This window comes from Rhinolophus hipposideros, assembly GCF_964194185.1.
Source record: "Rhinolophus hipposideros genome assembly, chromosome: 12".
Lineage (NCBI taxonomy): Eukaryota > Metazoa > Chordata > Mammalia > Chiroptera > Rhinolophidae > Rhinolophus > Rhinolophus hipposideros.
The window spans coordinates 26,064,784-26,081,637 of NC_138058.1; the positions used below are offsets into that span (position 1 = coordinate 26,064,784).

At 52.7% G+C, this 16,854-nt stretch overlaps 1 protein-coding gene across 18 annotated transcripts in view; it reads right to left on the minus strand.

Moving 5' to 3' along the window:
* Positions 1–2,806: 2,806 nt before the first annotated feature.
* The window catches only part of DYSF (dysferlin), a gene marked incomplete at its 5' end in the record, with an annotated part of 204,335 nt that continues 190,287 nt past the window's right edge, over positions 2,807–16,854 (minus strand). For all 18 annotated transcript variants that reach the window (XM_081069417.1, XM_081069419.1, XM_081069415.1 and 15 more), the window contains 6 exons: positions 2,807–3,081; positions 7,242–7,389; positions 8,772–8,881; positions 10,569–10,747; positions 12,044–12,143; positions 16,563–16,704. In XM_081069417.1, the coding sequence (XP_080925543.1) occupies positions 3,043–3,081; positions 7,242–7,389; positions 8,772–8,881; positions 10,569–10,747; positions 12,044–12,143; positions 16,563–16,704 (718 nt within the window). In that variant the 3' untranslated portion in view covers positions 2,807–3,042. The remainder of the gene's footprint in view (positions 3,082–7,241; positions 7,390–8,771; positions 8,882–10,568; positions 10,748–12,043; positions 12,144–16,562; positions 16,705–16,854) is intronic.

Below are 16,854 nucleotides of genomic sequence, written 5' to 3' on the forward strand. Positions count from 1 at the left end.
GCCAGACAACGGGGAGTCATTTGAATGTATCTCCCATCCCACATACCCTGGCTCCCTTCAGCCCTAACTAGTCAACCCTACAGGTCTTTCCAGTCTAATTGTTCAGTATCTGTAGGACCCACTATCTCTATGCCAGATTTTTCCCACAGCATCACTACCAGCATTTTGAACTGGCTAATTCTTTGTTGGCGCGGGGGGGTGGGGGCTGTCCTGTGCGTTGAAGCATGCTTAGCTGCTCCTGGATGCCAGTAGCACCCTCACCCCCACCCTTCAATCATGACAATCAAAAACATCTCCAGACACTGCCAAATATGCCCTGGGGAGCAAAATGTACCCTGGTTGAGAACCACTGCTCTGTGCCTATGTGGAAATTCTTATAGGTCTTTGAACCAGTTTCCGGTTATGGCCAGTCTTTGTACACTCTCTTCCCTCTCATCTGTTCCACCCCCTGCTCTGATCCTGGTACCCTTCCTTGTTCATCCATCAGTGTATTGTAATTGACTATCTACTTGTGTCTCTTTTCTACTCAGTTGTGAGCCCTGGAAAGGCGGGAAGTTTGCTTATCTTGCTCAACATTGTATGTCGTAGACCCTAGCACCCTGCCTGGTACACACATAGCCATATACATATTTCTGTAACAAATGAAAACAAAAAGGAAGGAAGGAAGGAATGGCTCCTTCCCTGCCTTTCAGATCTTCTCCAGTAGGCTGCTGGGGGAGATGTCAGGAGATGTCAAACCCATGGCTAATTCAGACAGTGTCACACAGTGTCCTGAGCAATTGTTCTTCACTGTTGGTGATCAAAGACCATGTTGAGAATTGGGGAGATCACTGAACCCTCCAACCCCTCAAAGGCCTTAGGCTTATAGAACCTCAAACCCACTCATGTGCCCCCAGACGACTCCTATCTCCCAAGAGAGGAACTAAGCTAGAATAATTTTTCAAAACCCACAATTCTCATCAAGGCCAGTCCAGCTTTAAGTCCTTCTGTGTTCTTCCCTGCCTCCAGGATGAAGTTCTAACTTCTCAACTGCACACAAAAAGCCCTTCAACACCGGGCCTCACCCTCCCAATCCCTGTTCCCTCTCATCTCTCCACATGTCTCCCTGCAGGCTCCCTCTCCCTCGACTATGCCATGAACTAGCCCGGCTCTCTGACAGCTCCACACTTGGCCTCCATTTCTGTAGCTTGGCACACCTTTCCCCCTCTTAGCCGCTGGGCCCATTCAACACTCTGCTCAGATGATATTCCTTCTTGAGAGTCTCCTGCCCTCCCTATCCCTACCCACAGAAGGGTACTAACAACCATGGTTTCCTGACACAATTTTCAGGAGCTATGGAAGGTCAAGACTCATACGTAACTCATTGCTGGATCCTCAGGACCTGCTTTCAGGCTACCATGTTGAATATATCAATAAATGTTTGCTGGCCATAGTATCTCCTTGCCATCCACTCCCTGTTCCCCCTGAGTTTTGCATGGTGGACCCCATCTCCAATAATAAAGCCAGCTTTAGACTGAACCCGCTCCTGCCCAGTAAGGGCAGAGCAGAGAGAGAATGCAAGCTCTTGGTGAGCTCGTTGAGGAGCTACATCAGCCCTTCTGAATGTTTCATTTCCACAAAGCCATTAAGTTCCCTTTATTAGTGTGAGTAATGTGTTGTATTATCTGCAATACAGAACAGCAGACTGACCTTCTCAGAAGCTTTGGACCCCGGTCCCTGCTGCATGTTCTGTGTGAGGTGTGGTTACCTGGCTCCAGGGTTTAGGTGTCAGGGTCTCAGGACTAGCCACCCAGGTTCTCAGGGCCCATAGAGAGCTGGACAGTGAGGCCACCTCCAGCCTGACCTCGCCTGAGGAGAGAATCGCTCAGCATGCGAGGGGTGGCTCCCTCTTCCTGGAGGGTTCAGGCCATCAGCCCTGTGCCAATCAGCCAATCACCCCCCGTCCTGCCAGGAGAGGATAAGGCAGGGCCTCAGTCTAAGTTCCAGAGTGCAGTGAAGAGCCAAAAGGTCTGGAAGGATCCCTCTGGAGCTATCCTCAGCTGGGGAAGCAGACTCACAGGGGGAAATAGGAGAAGCCTTCCTGGGTAACAGGAGAGGAGGCGGCCAGCGCTGAGCTCCAGAGTTCCAGGCCCTCGGGCAAGAGAGGCAGAGGTTTCTATTTGGGAAACATGATGTTTTCATGCTCTTTTGCTTTTATTCTAAGTATGTTCCTGCTACTCCTGTACATTAAGCTTGATTCCTACAGGAGATGTCAGACCCATGGCTAATGCCTAAGCTTCAGACCACAAGAAAAAGGTGTGTCTGTCCAGACCAAATCTTGGAAGCAGAATGAGGAAGCAGAGGGAGGGAACTGCAAGAAATCCTGAGTGTGGGGGACAAGGCCACAGCCAGCAAACCAGCAAACCTCTCTGCCTGGAGAGTTTCTGACGCAACCTATTCCTTGGGGCTCCACGTGTATAAAGCAGAACCTCTGCCCAGGTGTGGTCAAAGAAACCAGAAGGAACAGGTGACTACCACGCAAGCAAAGAGCACCTAGGAAAGGAAGAGATGTCTGAGTGAAGGGGAAAGAGAAGGTAGCAAGTATTGGAGAGGCAGAACACGCTGCACCTTTAGGCAGGGAGGCCAGACACCAAGCCTCAAAGCCCACCCCAGGGTCCCAAGCAGTCTTGTCAAAGGACTCACAGTCCCACTCAGAATCCTGAGCCACAGATGGCACACACCCCAGTCCTACGCTGCCCACTGAGACTCGTGCCTTACCCAGTCACTCCCCATTCAGGTCCTAGAGAAATATACACCGACACAGCTTTGTGGTTCCAATTGTTTTATACTGAAATACACATGGGATGATCCAAAAAGGCTTAGACTGGGGGAGAAAGAAATAATGAAAGCAGGAGATCCCAGGGCTTGATGTTACGAACTGTTGGAGTATGTGCCAGTCCGTCTGTCTGTCTGCCCACCTTGGCAGGATGGTCAGGCCTGGAGGTCTAGAGGCTCTCGGCTGCGCTGGGCAGAGGAAGTAGCCAGTCCTGGACTGGACAGTCCTCAGCTGAAGGGCTTCACCAGCTTCATGGCAGCATAATTCTGGAGGGAGGGAAGAGACAGGGACATGTGGTGATGGCTTCCGGGAGGGATGGAGCAGGGAAAGGAGGCTCATCCACTCGACCCCTAGCCTGCACCTTGCACGCAACACCCCCGACATGTCACTCAGCACAACACTCTACTCTCCTGGTGCTCTTGCCAATCACACTAGGCCAGACCTTTCTGAAATTCCGCTGGCACCCTCCCTCCTAGGGACCACAGCGGCCTGAACTGCTATCTTGTCCCCCATCAATCCAGGCCCCACTCCCATGTTCTACCAGCTGCCCCGAGGACTCTGATCACCAGGGCCTGCCCGGGCTTCTTCCGTCACACAGGTGGCCTGAAGGCATGGCCACAATTCTCCCCCCTCCTACCCCCACCAAGAGAACCAGGGCTCACTGGCCACCTTGCTCCTGTTCACAAAGCAAGAGAAAGAGAGAGAGTTAGGGGCCAGCACCTGGGATGGGTCATCCCCCATTAGGCCCTGGCTGTTGTAGGACTGAGAGGAATCTCCCCTCCCCACTCACCCCGCCCCCCAAACCATGAAAACACATACAACACAACACGGGGCTTCTAATTGGGACAGTATGTTCCCCAGCGTAGGCCTGGGAAAGCCAACTCTGGAAACAAAGCCTTCCGCCAGATCACCTCCTGCCTCCCCACACTGGCCCTGCTCCAGGCTGGCTGTGGGCAAGCTGGGAGGAATCAGACAGGCTGCCCTCCTTGTCCCCCATGCCAGGGGAGTTTCCAAGAGGGTGGGCGATTAGACCAACTGGAGGGGAGCAGCCCTGGCCTCGGGCCCCTTTCTGCCAGGCCCTCTGCCCCCCGAGGCCTAAAAGCCAAGTGAGAATCTTGAGACCCACCAGATGATTGGTCGACTTGACTGGAGAGAAGCAGGATTTACCCAGGCTGTAGCAAAGGCCTGCCAACAAAACCAGTCTGCAGCCTCAGGCCCAAGCTACCCCTTTAGCCCCGGACCCCGCACATAGAATCTGACCCCCGCATGCCAGCTCTGGGAGGGGGAAGGCAGGGTTGGTATTTTAAAGAGGATAACTTCCAGAAGGACTCAAAGGAAGGTGACGCGACTTTGGGGACCCAGAAAACAGGGAGAACACTGACCAGGGCCACCGTCAAAGTGCACCTCTGCTCCTGCCCACAGGGTCTGGGCTAAGGCTGCCCCAGGGACAAGGAGGGCCACGGGCTGGGAGTGACTGGAAACCTTCCCTCCCTCTCTCAGCCAGCAGCAGGGCCTCCTTCCTCAGACCTCCACACACCTAATCTGCTGCCCAAGTGCCTCTCAGCGCAGGGCCCAGCTGGCCAGGGGCAGGAGCTATGTATAGAAAGTGGTAGTGGTTTTGGACCTGGCCCTGCCTCTGCCCTCCCCATGGCTCTTCAGGAGGAGGCTGACTTGCAGAGCAGCCCCTCTCCAGGGAAAGTGAAAGAGCTCCTGTAACCACAGTACTGATCACAGCAGGTCAGAGCTTCCCTAGCCCAGCCCTGTCCTGATGTGGGTGGGAGGGCCTTGCCAAGGTCACACGGGAAGGCATCAGCAGAGCCAGAGCCCAGCCAACCCCTCCTGACTCCGAGCACAGAGCTCCATCCTGTACAGCAGCGATTCTTCCACCTAAATGCGCCCAGATTCTTCTCAGCAGACCTGGGGCTGGCCCAGGACTCTGCATTTCTAGCCAGTTCCCTGGTGCTGCTCCTCAGACCACCCCCTTTGAGGAGCCAGGGTCTGCACCAGCTCTGCCAAAATCCCCTAGGCCTGAGCCTCACAACTTCATTGCACCCATGTTTTCCCTCCTTCACCAGCTTCGATGTGTCTCCCAGGAGACTGAGCTCCCCAAGGGCACAAGCCTCATCACCTTGCCCCATCCCCACAACGCATCCCCGCCTCCTGGACACACGTCTCAGGCTTAAAAATGTCTTCATCTGAACTGAATGAGGCCAGCCAGATACACTCAAAATGAGAGAATGGGAGCCTGAGGGCCACAGGGCAAGGGAGACCTCACCTCCCCGACTTGGCACCCTGGGCCTGCCCGATTGGGGGAAACATGGAGGCACAGACCTGGGCCTGACACCAGACCCCAGGTTACCCCGGGCAGCTTACACTCTAGGACACCATACCTGCACATGCCCTCCCATGGGCCAGTATCTAACCTTGTATTCGTAATTTCATCTTCCTCTGCTTTGAGAGGGCCCCCCAGACTACAGCCATATTTAGCCTATCAGCCATGACTCTTCTTGCTGAGCCTCAGAACATATTTCGTCAAGGTGCTCCAGGCCACCACAACCAGAGCAGAGGGCCTGACCTGCAGCCAGACACAGCAGCCATCCTGGACCTACACCCTCCTTTGTCACTTATGGCCCAGATCAGACAGTCTCCTCTGACGTTCCCTAGGGAGGGGGGGTGGGGATGAGAGAGAAGGTGAGGGGATTACAAAGCACAATTGGTAACCACAGAATTGCCATGGGGATATGAAAGTCAGTTTGGGGAATGTAATCAATCATGTTGTAAAGATTTTGTAGGATAGCCGGTGGACACTTGTCTTATTAGGGAGACCACCTCAGGGAAGATGTAGACGCCTAATCACTGCACTGTACACCTGAAGCTGAAGCTGAACAATAATGAATGTCAACTATAATTTTATATGTATGTACATATATATATATATATACGTACATATATATAGTCACAAGAAGCGGGGTACAGCATTAGGAATAGAGACAGTGGAAATGTAACGGCTGTGTGCGATGTCAGAGGGGTAGTGGATGGGGGAGGGGGTTATCACTTTGTAAGGGGTGTAAATGATAAATATCTAACTATTACAGTGTTTTGTACACATGAAACTAATAAAAAAAATGTTAAAGAAACGTTAAAAATAAAAGTTAAGTTCCTGGCGGTGTCTCATCAACATTATAATGAGAGGACGTTGAACTGCATTTCCAACACCTCAGGGCCTGCTGATACAAGGGCTTGCTGGTCACAACGGGACAGAGCACTCACTCCATCCACCACGTCCACGTGGAGGACTCACAAAGCAACATGCGCACAGGCAACGATTTCCAGAGCACGCTTAGGCACACTGCACGTGGCCGGTGGCCTGCTGCTGACCGGGACTGAGACCCACAGTGGCCAGAACCCTGGACCGGAACTTGTGCACAGACGGCCCTACAGCCCTGAGCCAGCCCCTTCCCCTCTCTGGGTCCCTGTTTCTGTGCCATTCAAATCAGAGTGATGTTAATCAATGACACTGATTATGCCATTCTCTCTATTTTTATATCAGTTTGAAATTTTCATATTAAAAAGGTGGGTTTTTTTTAATTTAAAGAACATTAAAAATCAGGTATCAGCCTGGGAATACTGTGATCCCTTCAAGGTCTGAAGTTCTAGAGGTACTGGGGTGGGGGGCTGGAACGTCTTCAGGGTTCCCCTGATGAGCTGTGAGGACTAGGGCAGGCCAGACAAAGACGAAAGACCCAGATCCTGACCGCCTGGCCCATGGAGGTAGGGGCATAGCAGCTACCTTCTTACCAGGTGAGAGGGACCCCCAATGTGCACTGTGCCAAGCGAGAGGCTCCGGGGCCACCGCCTGGCCAGCTGCCCCTTCCCCCATGCCTTCCCTGCTGCAGGAGGCAGGACACTCTCTACCCAGGTCCTCAGATGGGCACTGAGACCCTCTCCTGGCCCCAGGCGTCCCCTCTGGACCTCAGCAAGTGCCCTCCTCACCAAGGGGCCCTCTCCTCTGGTCTGCCGTCCACACCTTCCCTTCCATTCCAGACCCAGTTCCACACCCTCCTTCAGGAAGGTTCCCCCACCCACCACTGCCGAAGAGGGCTTGATTACATAGTCCCACGGCTTCCTGAGGACAGCTATGTCTCCCCATCAAGGGCAAGAGCTCAGTTTCCCCTATTGGACTAAGTGCATCCTGAGGATAGGACTTTGTCTCCCTATCAGACTGAGGACTCCCCAGGGTAAGGGTCATGTGTCCCTCATCAGACCATGGGCAGAGGCTACTTCTCTCCATCAGACTGGGGCCTCTGAGCAGCAGGACAGACTCTCCATGAGACAAGGCACTGTGGGCGGGGAAGGGCTGCACCTCCCACATCAGGCCAGGAGCTTCTCCCAGACCAGGCCTGTGCCTCCCGCTCAAGGTGCTCACCGGGAAGGCGTAGATGAAGATACCCAAGAACAGCAGGAGGATGAAGAGGATGATGAAGAGGATGATGGCACAGCGGAACCTCCGCCACAGGATGAACTTCATCGTCTTGTACGGGGAGGTAAACCAGAGGAAGGAGGTGTCGGGACGCCTGGAAGTGAGATCCCAGAGGTCAGCAGGGCACTCCTGTCATGGCTGCTTTCTCCAAGTTCAGCTCCCAAGTCGCCCGGGCTCTCCATAGCCCCTGCCCTAAAACTCAGCCCTTTGAACCTACACCCCCTTCTCCCCCAAGCCTTTGCTACAGTGTGACCCCACCCATGCTGCCCTGCTCCTCTTCCTGGTGCCACCAAGCCTACACCCTCGGCGCCCAGTTCTCAGCCACCCTGTCCAGACACCTTCTGTGCTGCCCTCTCTCCTTCCCGACCCAGGACTTGATCACAGACTTGAGGTTTGGGAGCTGGGCAGAGCCTCAACGGGCTGTTATCTGAGGTGAGCTATGGCCCACTGAGCCCCAGAGAAGCCAAGCCCCCTGCCTAGATGCACATGGCTGGTCCGTGGTCAGGGAAGGATGGCGGGAAATGAACCCAGAAAGCTGAGTTTCTCTCACTCACAACGAAGAACCTCAATAACTTCCTCTAGGTCAGCCTCACAACTCAAAGAGCATGCAGGATTTTGTGACAGGAGCCATTTTAATCGCATGTTGCTGCGCCTCTCTTGTCTTTCCACCCAGATCCCAACAGCCTTGGGCAAGGATGCCTCTCCCTGCTCTGCCAGCTCCCCGTGGCACTCAGCACAACACCGTGATAAAGTGAGCTGCCTGTGCTAAGTCTGAGCGGAGCTGAGCAGGCCACCGGAAGGAACCCAGCAAACAGAGCCCTCACACCTCCCACGGCCCCCCATCCCCACCCCCACCAACAGCAGTCTTATCAGCCCCTAGTCACTGCCTTCAAGGCTTCTATATCCACTGCATTGATCTCCATCGCTTAGGTGCCAGTGAGGTAGGGAAGACGGGGACTCAGCCTCCTCCCCCGCCCTCACATTTTATAGATGGGGAAATTAAGGCAAAAGACCGTTTGAAAGCCACACTGGCACCACAGGAGGGCATGGAAGGTGGCTTGGTCAGGGGAAAGACCTGCATCGGGCTCCAGAGCCCATCAGGCCAGGTCTAAGAATTCTAGCTTCGCCACTTTCCTAGTGGAATGACCTTATCAACTTTACTGCGATTGTTTCCTCATCTGTAAAATGGGGAGGGTAATAACAACCCAGTGGGGAAGGTTCCATAACACGGCATGTACATGACATAGGACAGCAGGCCCAGTGCACAGCCAGCAGCTACCCAGCCTGCTTCTTGCACTAGCTGAGGAGCCCCGAGTTCCCTGGAGTGACGTCTGTCACCTTCTTTCTAACACACTGTGCGGCCCTCGCTGGGCCGTGTGGGCCTTGGGACCCCTGTGTGACTATGCAGTGGGCCTCCTGGACTGTAGCTACACCTCCCAAAGCCTTGGACGTCAGCAGTCCGGGGCTGGCACTGACCTTGGGTCCTCGAGCTTGGGGTTCATATTTGGTTCATCCCGGCCCTGGCCAGCAGGCCGCTCCTCATGCTCACTCTCCGCTACTATCTCCAAGGTCATCTCCAGCTTGCCCTGTGGGAACAGGGGCACCTGGTCAGGGGCTCACAGGCTCCGCCCCATGGCCTGGAGACGAGCCAGACCAGGACAAATGTAAGAGCCACTTTATTTTTTTAATGCTATTGGGTTGATCTGATCGTAAAGGCAGTACCCGCTCCTGGTAGGACACTGAGAAACTACAGACACATACAGGCAGACCTTGTTTTATTGAGCTTTGCTTATTGCGCTGCACAGATGCTGCTTTTTTTACAAAATGAAGGTTAGACCCTCCACCAACAAAAGGAGTACAACTCACTAAAGGCTCAGCGATGATGGCGAGCATTTTTAGCAATAACGTATTTTTAATTAAGGTATATAGATTGTTTTTGTGGACAGAATACTATTGCACGCTTACTAGACTATAGTATAGTGTAAACATAACTTTTACATGGACTGGGAAACCAAACAATGTGTGTGATTCGTGTGCGTTCGTCGCTTTATTCCGGTGGCCTGAAACCAAACCCACAATATCTCCGAGGTATGTCTGTACAAATCAGCCATACTCCCACTATGTGGAGACGAGCACTGCTAATATTTTTATGCATCAGAGCTGTGTTTTTCTGCAAGTACATGAAGTACCACACTGCGTATATACACAGTTCTGTAGCTTGCTTCTTTCACTTAGGAATATATTCTATTTCACTATATAATTATATATTCTTTAAAGTTTGCTTTTTAATGGCGGTAAGACATTCTATGCATGGTAGATCATAATTGGGTTCATAAACTATTTATTTTGGTTCATTTAAGTTGTTTCCAACTCTTTGATATTATAAACAATGCTGCAACGAATACTCCACAACGTAATTTTTAAATTTTAGCTGGTTATTTCTTCAGGAGAGATTTTAGAAGGGGGATGACAGAGGCCAAGACCATAAATATTGTTACATCTCTCGCTGCATACTACCAAATTGCTTCCTCACATGGCAAAACCATTAGCACTCCCAGAAGTAAGTGAGGGACCTGTCTCAGCATCTTTACCAGCAATGAGCATTTCTTTTTTAATTTTTAATTCTAATTTACTAGGCAAAAAATTGTTTTCACTTTTTTAAATATACCTCTATTTAATTGCTAGGGGGAATAAACCTTTTTTAAGTGTTTAATGTTTCATTTGTACTTCTTTTATACGTTATCTATGCATGCCCTGTGCCCTTTTGAGGTGTTAGTTAATTCTTGTTAATTTTTATAATTCCTTATACAATCAGGATATTTTATTTCAAGGGTCACTTTAGGGGTTGCCTGGCTGCCTGCCATTTTGTAGCAAATTACCAAAGACTGACTTTCTCTGCAGAGGAAGGACAGTTCCCAGCGCCCTGTCACAGCCCTGGGCAGACCTCTCCGCAAGGACAGTTGTACAGGACGGTCCCTTGGAGGGTCCTGCTCAAATAGGAGGCCCAGGCTAGCGGGGAACCCAGCACACAGATCTGTGAAGACCAAGGAGCACTGTAATCACACAGGGTCCAAAGGAGATAAAAAGCATCTTTCTGTTTAAACAGGCTTCCCTGGAATGCGAGCTGCAAGGAGAGGAATGCTAGGAACTGGAAAGGAAGACGGATGGTGCCTTGGAAAACAGAGAAGGAGATTAACACGTCTGTGCCCGCTGTAGGATTTCCACGGAAGAGCAGCTCCCGGGCCTCCACTGGGCTGGAGGAAGCACACTTACCGCCAATATCTTCTTCTCACCCTCCTCTGCCATACAGGGCCACCAGCCCTTCACTGTTTTCTGTTCAAAAAGGGACACAAACCACTCCGGGTGGAAAGTGTCATCCAGCAGGTCCAAGGAGCACTTCTCGGCTGTCTTGGCAGGTTTGGGCATGCGGTTGAGATCCAGCTGCAAGGAGCCTAAGAAAGAGAAGGGGTCCTTGGCAGAGGGTTTCTCAATCACTGGCAGCTGAGGTCTACCCTGGGGCTGGGCAGGTTCCAGAAAAACTCACTGTCACCTCCTCAGCCTCTAATCCATGGGCTTAGCCATGGGTCAAATCCCTCAAACTCCAGCTCCCCATCCATGGCCTCTTATTCCATGTATACAGCTTCCCAGCCATCTACTCACTCATCCGTAGGCCCACTCATTTACCCGCATTGATTCACCTTAACAGAGCTTCCCACCCACTCAAATGGTCATCTTACTATGCACAAATCCCTTCATTCACCCATTGTCCCCATCTATCATCCATCAATTTTGAATTGTTTTCTTTGTGGTAAAATCTGTATAACATAAAATGAATCCTCTTAATTCAAAATTCATCATCCCCAAAAGAAACACCACACGCATGAGCAGTCATTTCCCATTCCCTCCTCCTCCCAACCCTGGGAACCATGAGCCTACTTTCTATCCCTATAGATTGGCTTAGTAGTGTGGCTATTGCCTATAAATAGAATCCTACAATATGATTTGTGCCCTTTGCGTCTGGCTTCTTTCCCTTAGCATGTTTTCAAGGCTCCTCCATGTTGTAGCATGCCTCAGTATTTCGCTTCTTTCTGTGGCTGAATAATATCCCATCATAGAGATAGACTACATTTTCCTGGCTCACTTTGACAGTTGTGATGGGGCACGTAAGTCCAGCCTGCTGTCCCCAGGAAAGATCGTCCTCCAGACTCTACATCTCACCCCTGCAAGAGCACTTTCCTACCACATCCTTCAGCCCAGGGCTCCCTGCTCACCTGCTTGGGTTTCATCAGAATCCTGTCTAAGGCTTGGGGGACGCAGCCGTGTTCATTTATTTGCTCATCACTTGGGTACAAAGGTGAAAGTGACTTGAGCCCCTCACTTGCTGGGCTCAGTCTGTACCTCGACTGCAGGGTGGGGTGGGGTGGGGTGGGGCACATCCTGTCACGCCTGAGGCCAGACAGCCAGTGAGAGCCAGCACATGCTGGCACTTCCCTCTCTTCCTTACCTACCATCCAAGGCGGCCCAGTGTTCAATGCCCCCTCTGCTGACAGGCCTACCCCATTCTCATCACTCTGGCACTACTCTGTGTCACAGACCTCACTCAATCCAAGGACCAGTGATCCTGAGCTCCCGATGGCAGAAAATGGGACTGCACCTCCTGCCAGGTAGCCAAAGGTGGCACACACACAGTGCGGGTTCTGGGGCAGCCTCCAGTGTGCAGAAAGGTGCTGACCAGAAGTGGTGCTCACCCAGAAAGTCATCAAAGGAGAACTTGTCATTGTCCCAGATCTGGAATACCACTCGCGCCGGGATTTTGCTCTCGGTCTTGTCCAGCCTCCAGAAAGCATCCTGGCCCAGAGGAGGAAGCAGGAAAGCAAGATTAGAGAGAGGCAATGGTCCCTTCCAGCCGGGAAGCTTGCCTGGAGGAGGCAGTCCAGTGGGACAGCGCTTAGGGACTTGCCAGAGCCAGGTCCTGGCAGGACGATTGCTAAGACCCCAGAGAACAGTGTTCAAGGTCCAGGAAGGTACCATGCCAGCTCACGTCTCATAAGCAGCTCCTTTAATCCTCCCAATTCTCTGAGTCAAGGTTCTCACTCCCATTTTATAGATAATGAAACAGGGGCTTGGAGAAATTAGGAGTTTGCCCAAGATCTGACCGCTAAAAATATTAACATTATACTTTTTATGTGCCAGCTTTTTACCACGATGAACTCAATCTATCCTTCCAACAACCTGTAAGGGAGATAGATACTACGCTTACAGCTGAGGAAAGCAGAACAAGTAACTTGGGAGTCACACCGCTGGGAAGTGGCAAGCCAGGGTCACACCCAGGCAGTCGGGTTCCAGAGTCCTGCTCTCACCTCTAAATCCTGCTCTGCCCATGGGATTTTGGGAACAGGCTGGGCTGGCTGGGACCCTGAGATTCCCCCACCCCACCCTGGCTGTCACCAGAAAGATCCCCTGGCACACTGATGTCAGGAGCTGACAGTGGAAGGCAGTGACCCCAGCTTCTCCCTCACCGTGCCAAAGCACCCACCTCCACCTCTGAGAGCTTGCCCTAGGGCAAATCGAAAGCCCCTGGTGCTGGAAAACTGGACAATCTCTTCTCTCCCCACCCCACCTCCCTCAGACCAATCATTTTGAAACAGTGTCATCTTGGGCCTGTTCCCAAGAGACCTCAAGGAGCAGCTGAGGAGTGGGCACCAGGCAAGCCGGGGCCTGGGTTTACCCTGGGTCCAGCCACACTCAACCCAAAGGACGGTCACTGGGGCTTTCCTGCTAACTCCTGTTCTCTGTCCTCTCATTATAGCTTTCCCTAAGAGGGTGGCAAGGACAGGAAACATGCTGACCGTCCTGCAGGCCATGGGTGCCAGGTCATGAATGGCAGGTCATAGCACGGGCCTGGACCGGGTCTCAGAGAGACATACTCCCTGGAGAGTGGGGAGCACTGCTGAAGACACAGGGTTTGTCTGGCCCTGGGTGCCCTGTCCACACAGCCTTGCTGCCCAGTCAGGGCCATGCCTGCCATATGGCCACCCCAGGTCATGCAGACCCAAGAGCTCCTGAATCAAAGACCATGCGCCGTGAGGAATGGCCACCTTGCAAACTACCCGGCCATGCCCTGGACTGCTGCCTGAGTCGGTGAAGGGGCTCAGGTCCCCAGCTGGCCCCTCGCCCCCCAGCCCCTGTCTGGTGCCTCCCCCTTTTCCGGGCCCCAGCCCTCCTGCAGGTGCCTCCCTCCTCTGGCGGGGCTTTTATGGCCAGCACCACAGGCCCGCCTGCACAGGCCGCCAGCAGCCTCCATTCTTCTGGCCGGCCTGGTTTATGGGCTCAGTAATGAGCCAGAGGTTCAAACGGCCCCTGGTGGGAGCAGCTGGGCTGGGGCTCCAGCCTGGGGAATGGCCCCCCAGGTCCCAGTCGCTCATTATGCTCCTGGTCTGGGCCCTTTTACTAGCTGTTTATTTGCAGGGTGGGTGCCTGACGCGCAGGCAAGCCCCGGTGGGTGTGCTGGGCTCCAGGTGGGGAGCCGGCCAGGGCAACCAGCGGTGGTTCAAAGCAGCCGGATGAAAGGAGACCTTGTACTTTACGACAGTCTCGTCTGGTTAATGGGGTCCCTGGAGGGCCTGCCTGCCAGAGGCCCTGAACCCCTCGGCAGAGAGCTGGCTCTGCAGCAGGACCGTGGAGCCCAGAGGCTGTGCAGTGGCCCCGCACAAACCCACACCCAGACTCAGTTCTGTAGCCCAGATTAGCTCATTGGTGCCTCACTGTGGGCTTGGCTCCACTTGCCTCCTAGGGTCCCTTCTGCCACAGAGGGACCCACTGGCTCTTTCTGGGTCAACCTGGTTCCTCCCTCATCTCCTGGTTGACTTCAGAACCCCCTGGACTCTGTTTCTCAACCTCCTTTCCTGACCTCTTCTTCCCATCCCCATAGCCACCCTCTCCAGGAATTCCCATCCCCTTAGCCCTCCCCAGTCCTGGGTGCCTCTTCTGGACCCTGACTCCTCTTCCTCTCTTCAACCCCGGAGTCCCCATAGGCCTGTCATCCTTCCAAGGCTAGTCCAGGACGATAAGCTATGCCACAGTGGGTCAACCCAACTCTCTCCTGCTTCTTTGCCGCTGCCTATAATTCAGAGATGAAACCCCATCATTGTCTGCATGGATCTACCTCAAATGCTTAACCAGATACTCCAACTTGGCCCTCAGAACTTCCAGGTAACCCTTCTCCGTACCACCAGTTAGCTTGCTCTCCCTCCCTCTCCCACCCTCTTTTCCTCTCTCTCTCTCCTGGTCTCTCTCCTTTACTCAGCAAAACAGCTACTTCCAGGCTTTTCCACTTGTCTCAAATCACCTGTCACAGTGCCAGATTTTCTCTCCTCCTACTTTGTCGGAAAAAAACACAAGTCTCTGCTTCCTGGAAGGCCTTGCCCACATCTCTACCTGTCACAATGAAGGGGTTGTCCCACCTCCCGTTTAAGCAGACCAATCCATGTCTCTCAGCCTCAGTTTCCCATCCACACCTCGCCCCCCGTAGGACGTGGTGAGCACCAGAGTAGGTCTGAGGAAGCCTCAGCCTCCCGTCTCCATTCCCAGCCCCCACTCTCCCTCTGTCCACAGAAAAGAGAGACAGCGTTTATTTGGTTTGGAGCCCTCCCCCAACAAATGCAGCATTTGCTTTGTTATGGAAACATCTTGTGATAGACAAACGCACCGAGCAAAGGAAAATAAGATTAAACCTACAAATAGGCAAGGCTTTCCTTGACGGCGCAGAACACAGGATGTTGCTAAAGTCTGCTTTCTGGAAGGCACTCTGAAACAATCCCTGTGTGAAAGAATTCATTTAACCTTGTTGAACCCAAATTGTCTTTGGTTTGATGGTTTCAGAACGTTCCATGCAATATTCCGGTTTATCTAAAGCACAGACGATCCCGTGTATTGGGTCAGGGGGAGGCCATGGGAAAGGACGTAATGAAAACAATTAAGAAGACCTAGGCAGCCAAAGTGCATTATATATTTCCCTTCTTTAAGCCACTCAACCATTAGGAAAGAAAGAAGAGTAAGAGAAGCCTTGCAGGTTGAAGCCTTGAGCCACCTCCAGAAGGAAATCAGACCAGCAGAACCGAAACACCAGGGAGGCATTTACTCTGTCAGATAGGTGAGAACCTAGAGATGGAATTGATTCTAGATGGGACACAGGTGATCAGAAGGTCCAACAGGCGTGCCCTCCGCCTCCAGACAGCCTGGCCGTGAGGCCCTCACTGCCTGCTGCACCCTCTTCACTGTGTGCTGGCTCTGCTCCCTAAGGGCAGGTGTGCTGCCACCAGGAAGCGGGCCACCTGCTTCAGGATCTTCCTGTTTCAGGAGGAGAGTTTATGACCCAGAAGAGACCTAAACTAGAAGATGCTAAGACACAAAGAACAGAGGTCCCTGAATCCACCCCTCCTCCTGGCTGATGCTGACCAGCTCTCCAGTGCCTGCAGCCTGGGGTGAGAGCATGGAGGTAGAGAGAAGACAATAACTTCCGGGTCTGCAAGGGTAAAGTCCCTCCTAGTGACTGTCCAGTTTGGGCAGTGACCACGGGCAGCAAACAGAGAAGTGTGGGAAACTAGGTAGCAGGCGGGACCTAGCTAAGCAACACGCAATCCTATGGACAACCCAATCCATAGGAGAGGTAGGCCCTCTTGGGAAGCAATCCCGACAGGGTCTGCCCCACTGCCCCACGGATTTCCCTACAAACGTTCTTCCTACTCTGACTCCATGAGCTTTCCTGCTGCTTGGTCTGTCTAGGATTGGGAGAAAGGCAATAGTTTCAGGATCTGGACTTAGCTACACAGGATGCTTCAAGCACAGGTAAGGGTGGTGGGGGGGGTGGCAGCTATGCTAATAATGGCGATGGTGGTGGAAGCAGAAGGAATAGTGGGGATGCTGGAGATGGTGGTGGCAGCTTTGATGGTAGAGGAGCAGTGGTGGAAGCTGTGGTAATGGCATGAGTGAGGGGGCAGTGGTGGTGGCGGTGACGTGGGCAGTGATGGGACAGTGGTGACATTACAGTGATGGGGCAATGGTGGTGGTGACATTACAGTGATGGGGCAATGGTGGTGGTGACATGGGCAGTGATGGTGAATGGCGATAGTCATCAGACAACAATGGCAGTGCTTGTTGCGGCCTTGGTGAGGGTATGACAACGGCCCGCCGGCAACTGGTAGTACGATCACACTGACATTAGAAAGCCCAGGAACTAGCCCCTTTGGGGACAGGAACGACACTCACCTTCTTGGAGACGGTGCAGACTTGCTCAGCTGGCAGGTAGTCGAAGGGGAAAACGAACCTCCAATTAAAGTTGCCTTCACCTCCCAACGAGCGATAATGCACGTCGGTCTTTTGCCTGTGTTCTTCAAAGCCAACCATCCAACTAGACATACACGTTTTTAGAGAACATTTCTAATTAATGTCTCTACCACAATATGGATCCTCAACTTAGGCAAACAAGGAACTGAGAAGGTAAATGAACTTGGTAAACGATAAAGCAAGAAGACTTCCCAAGAAATCTCTATGAAGGGCC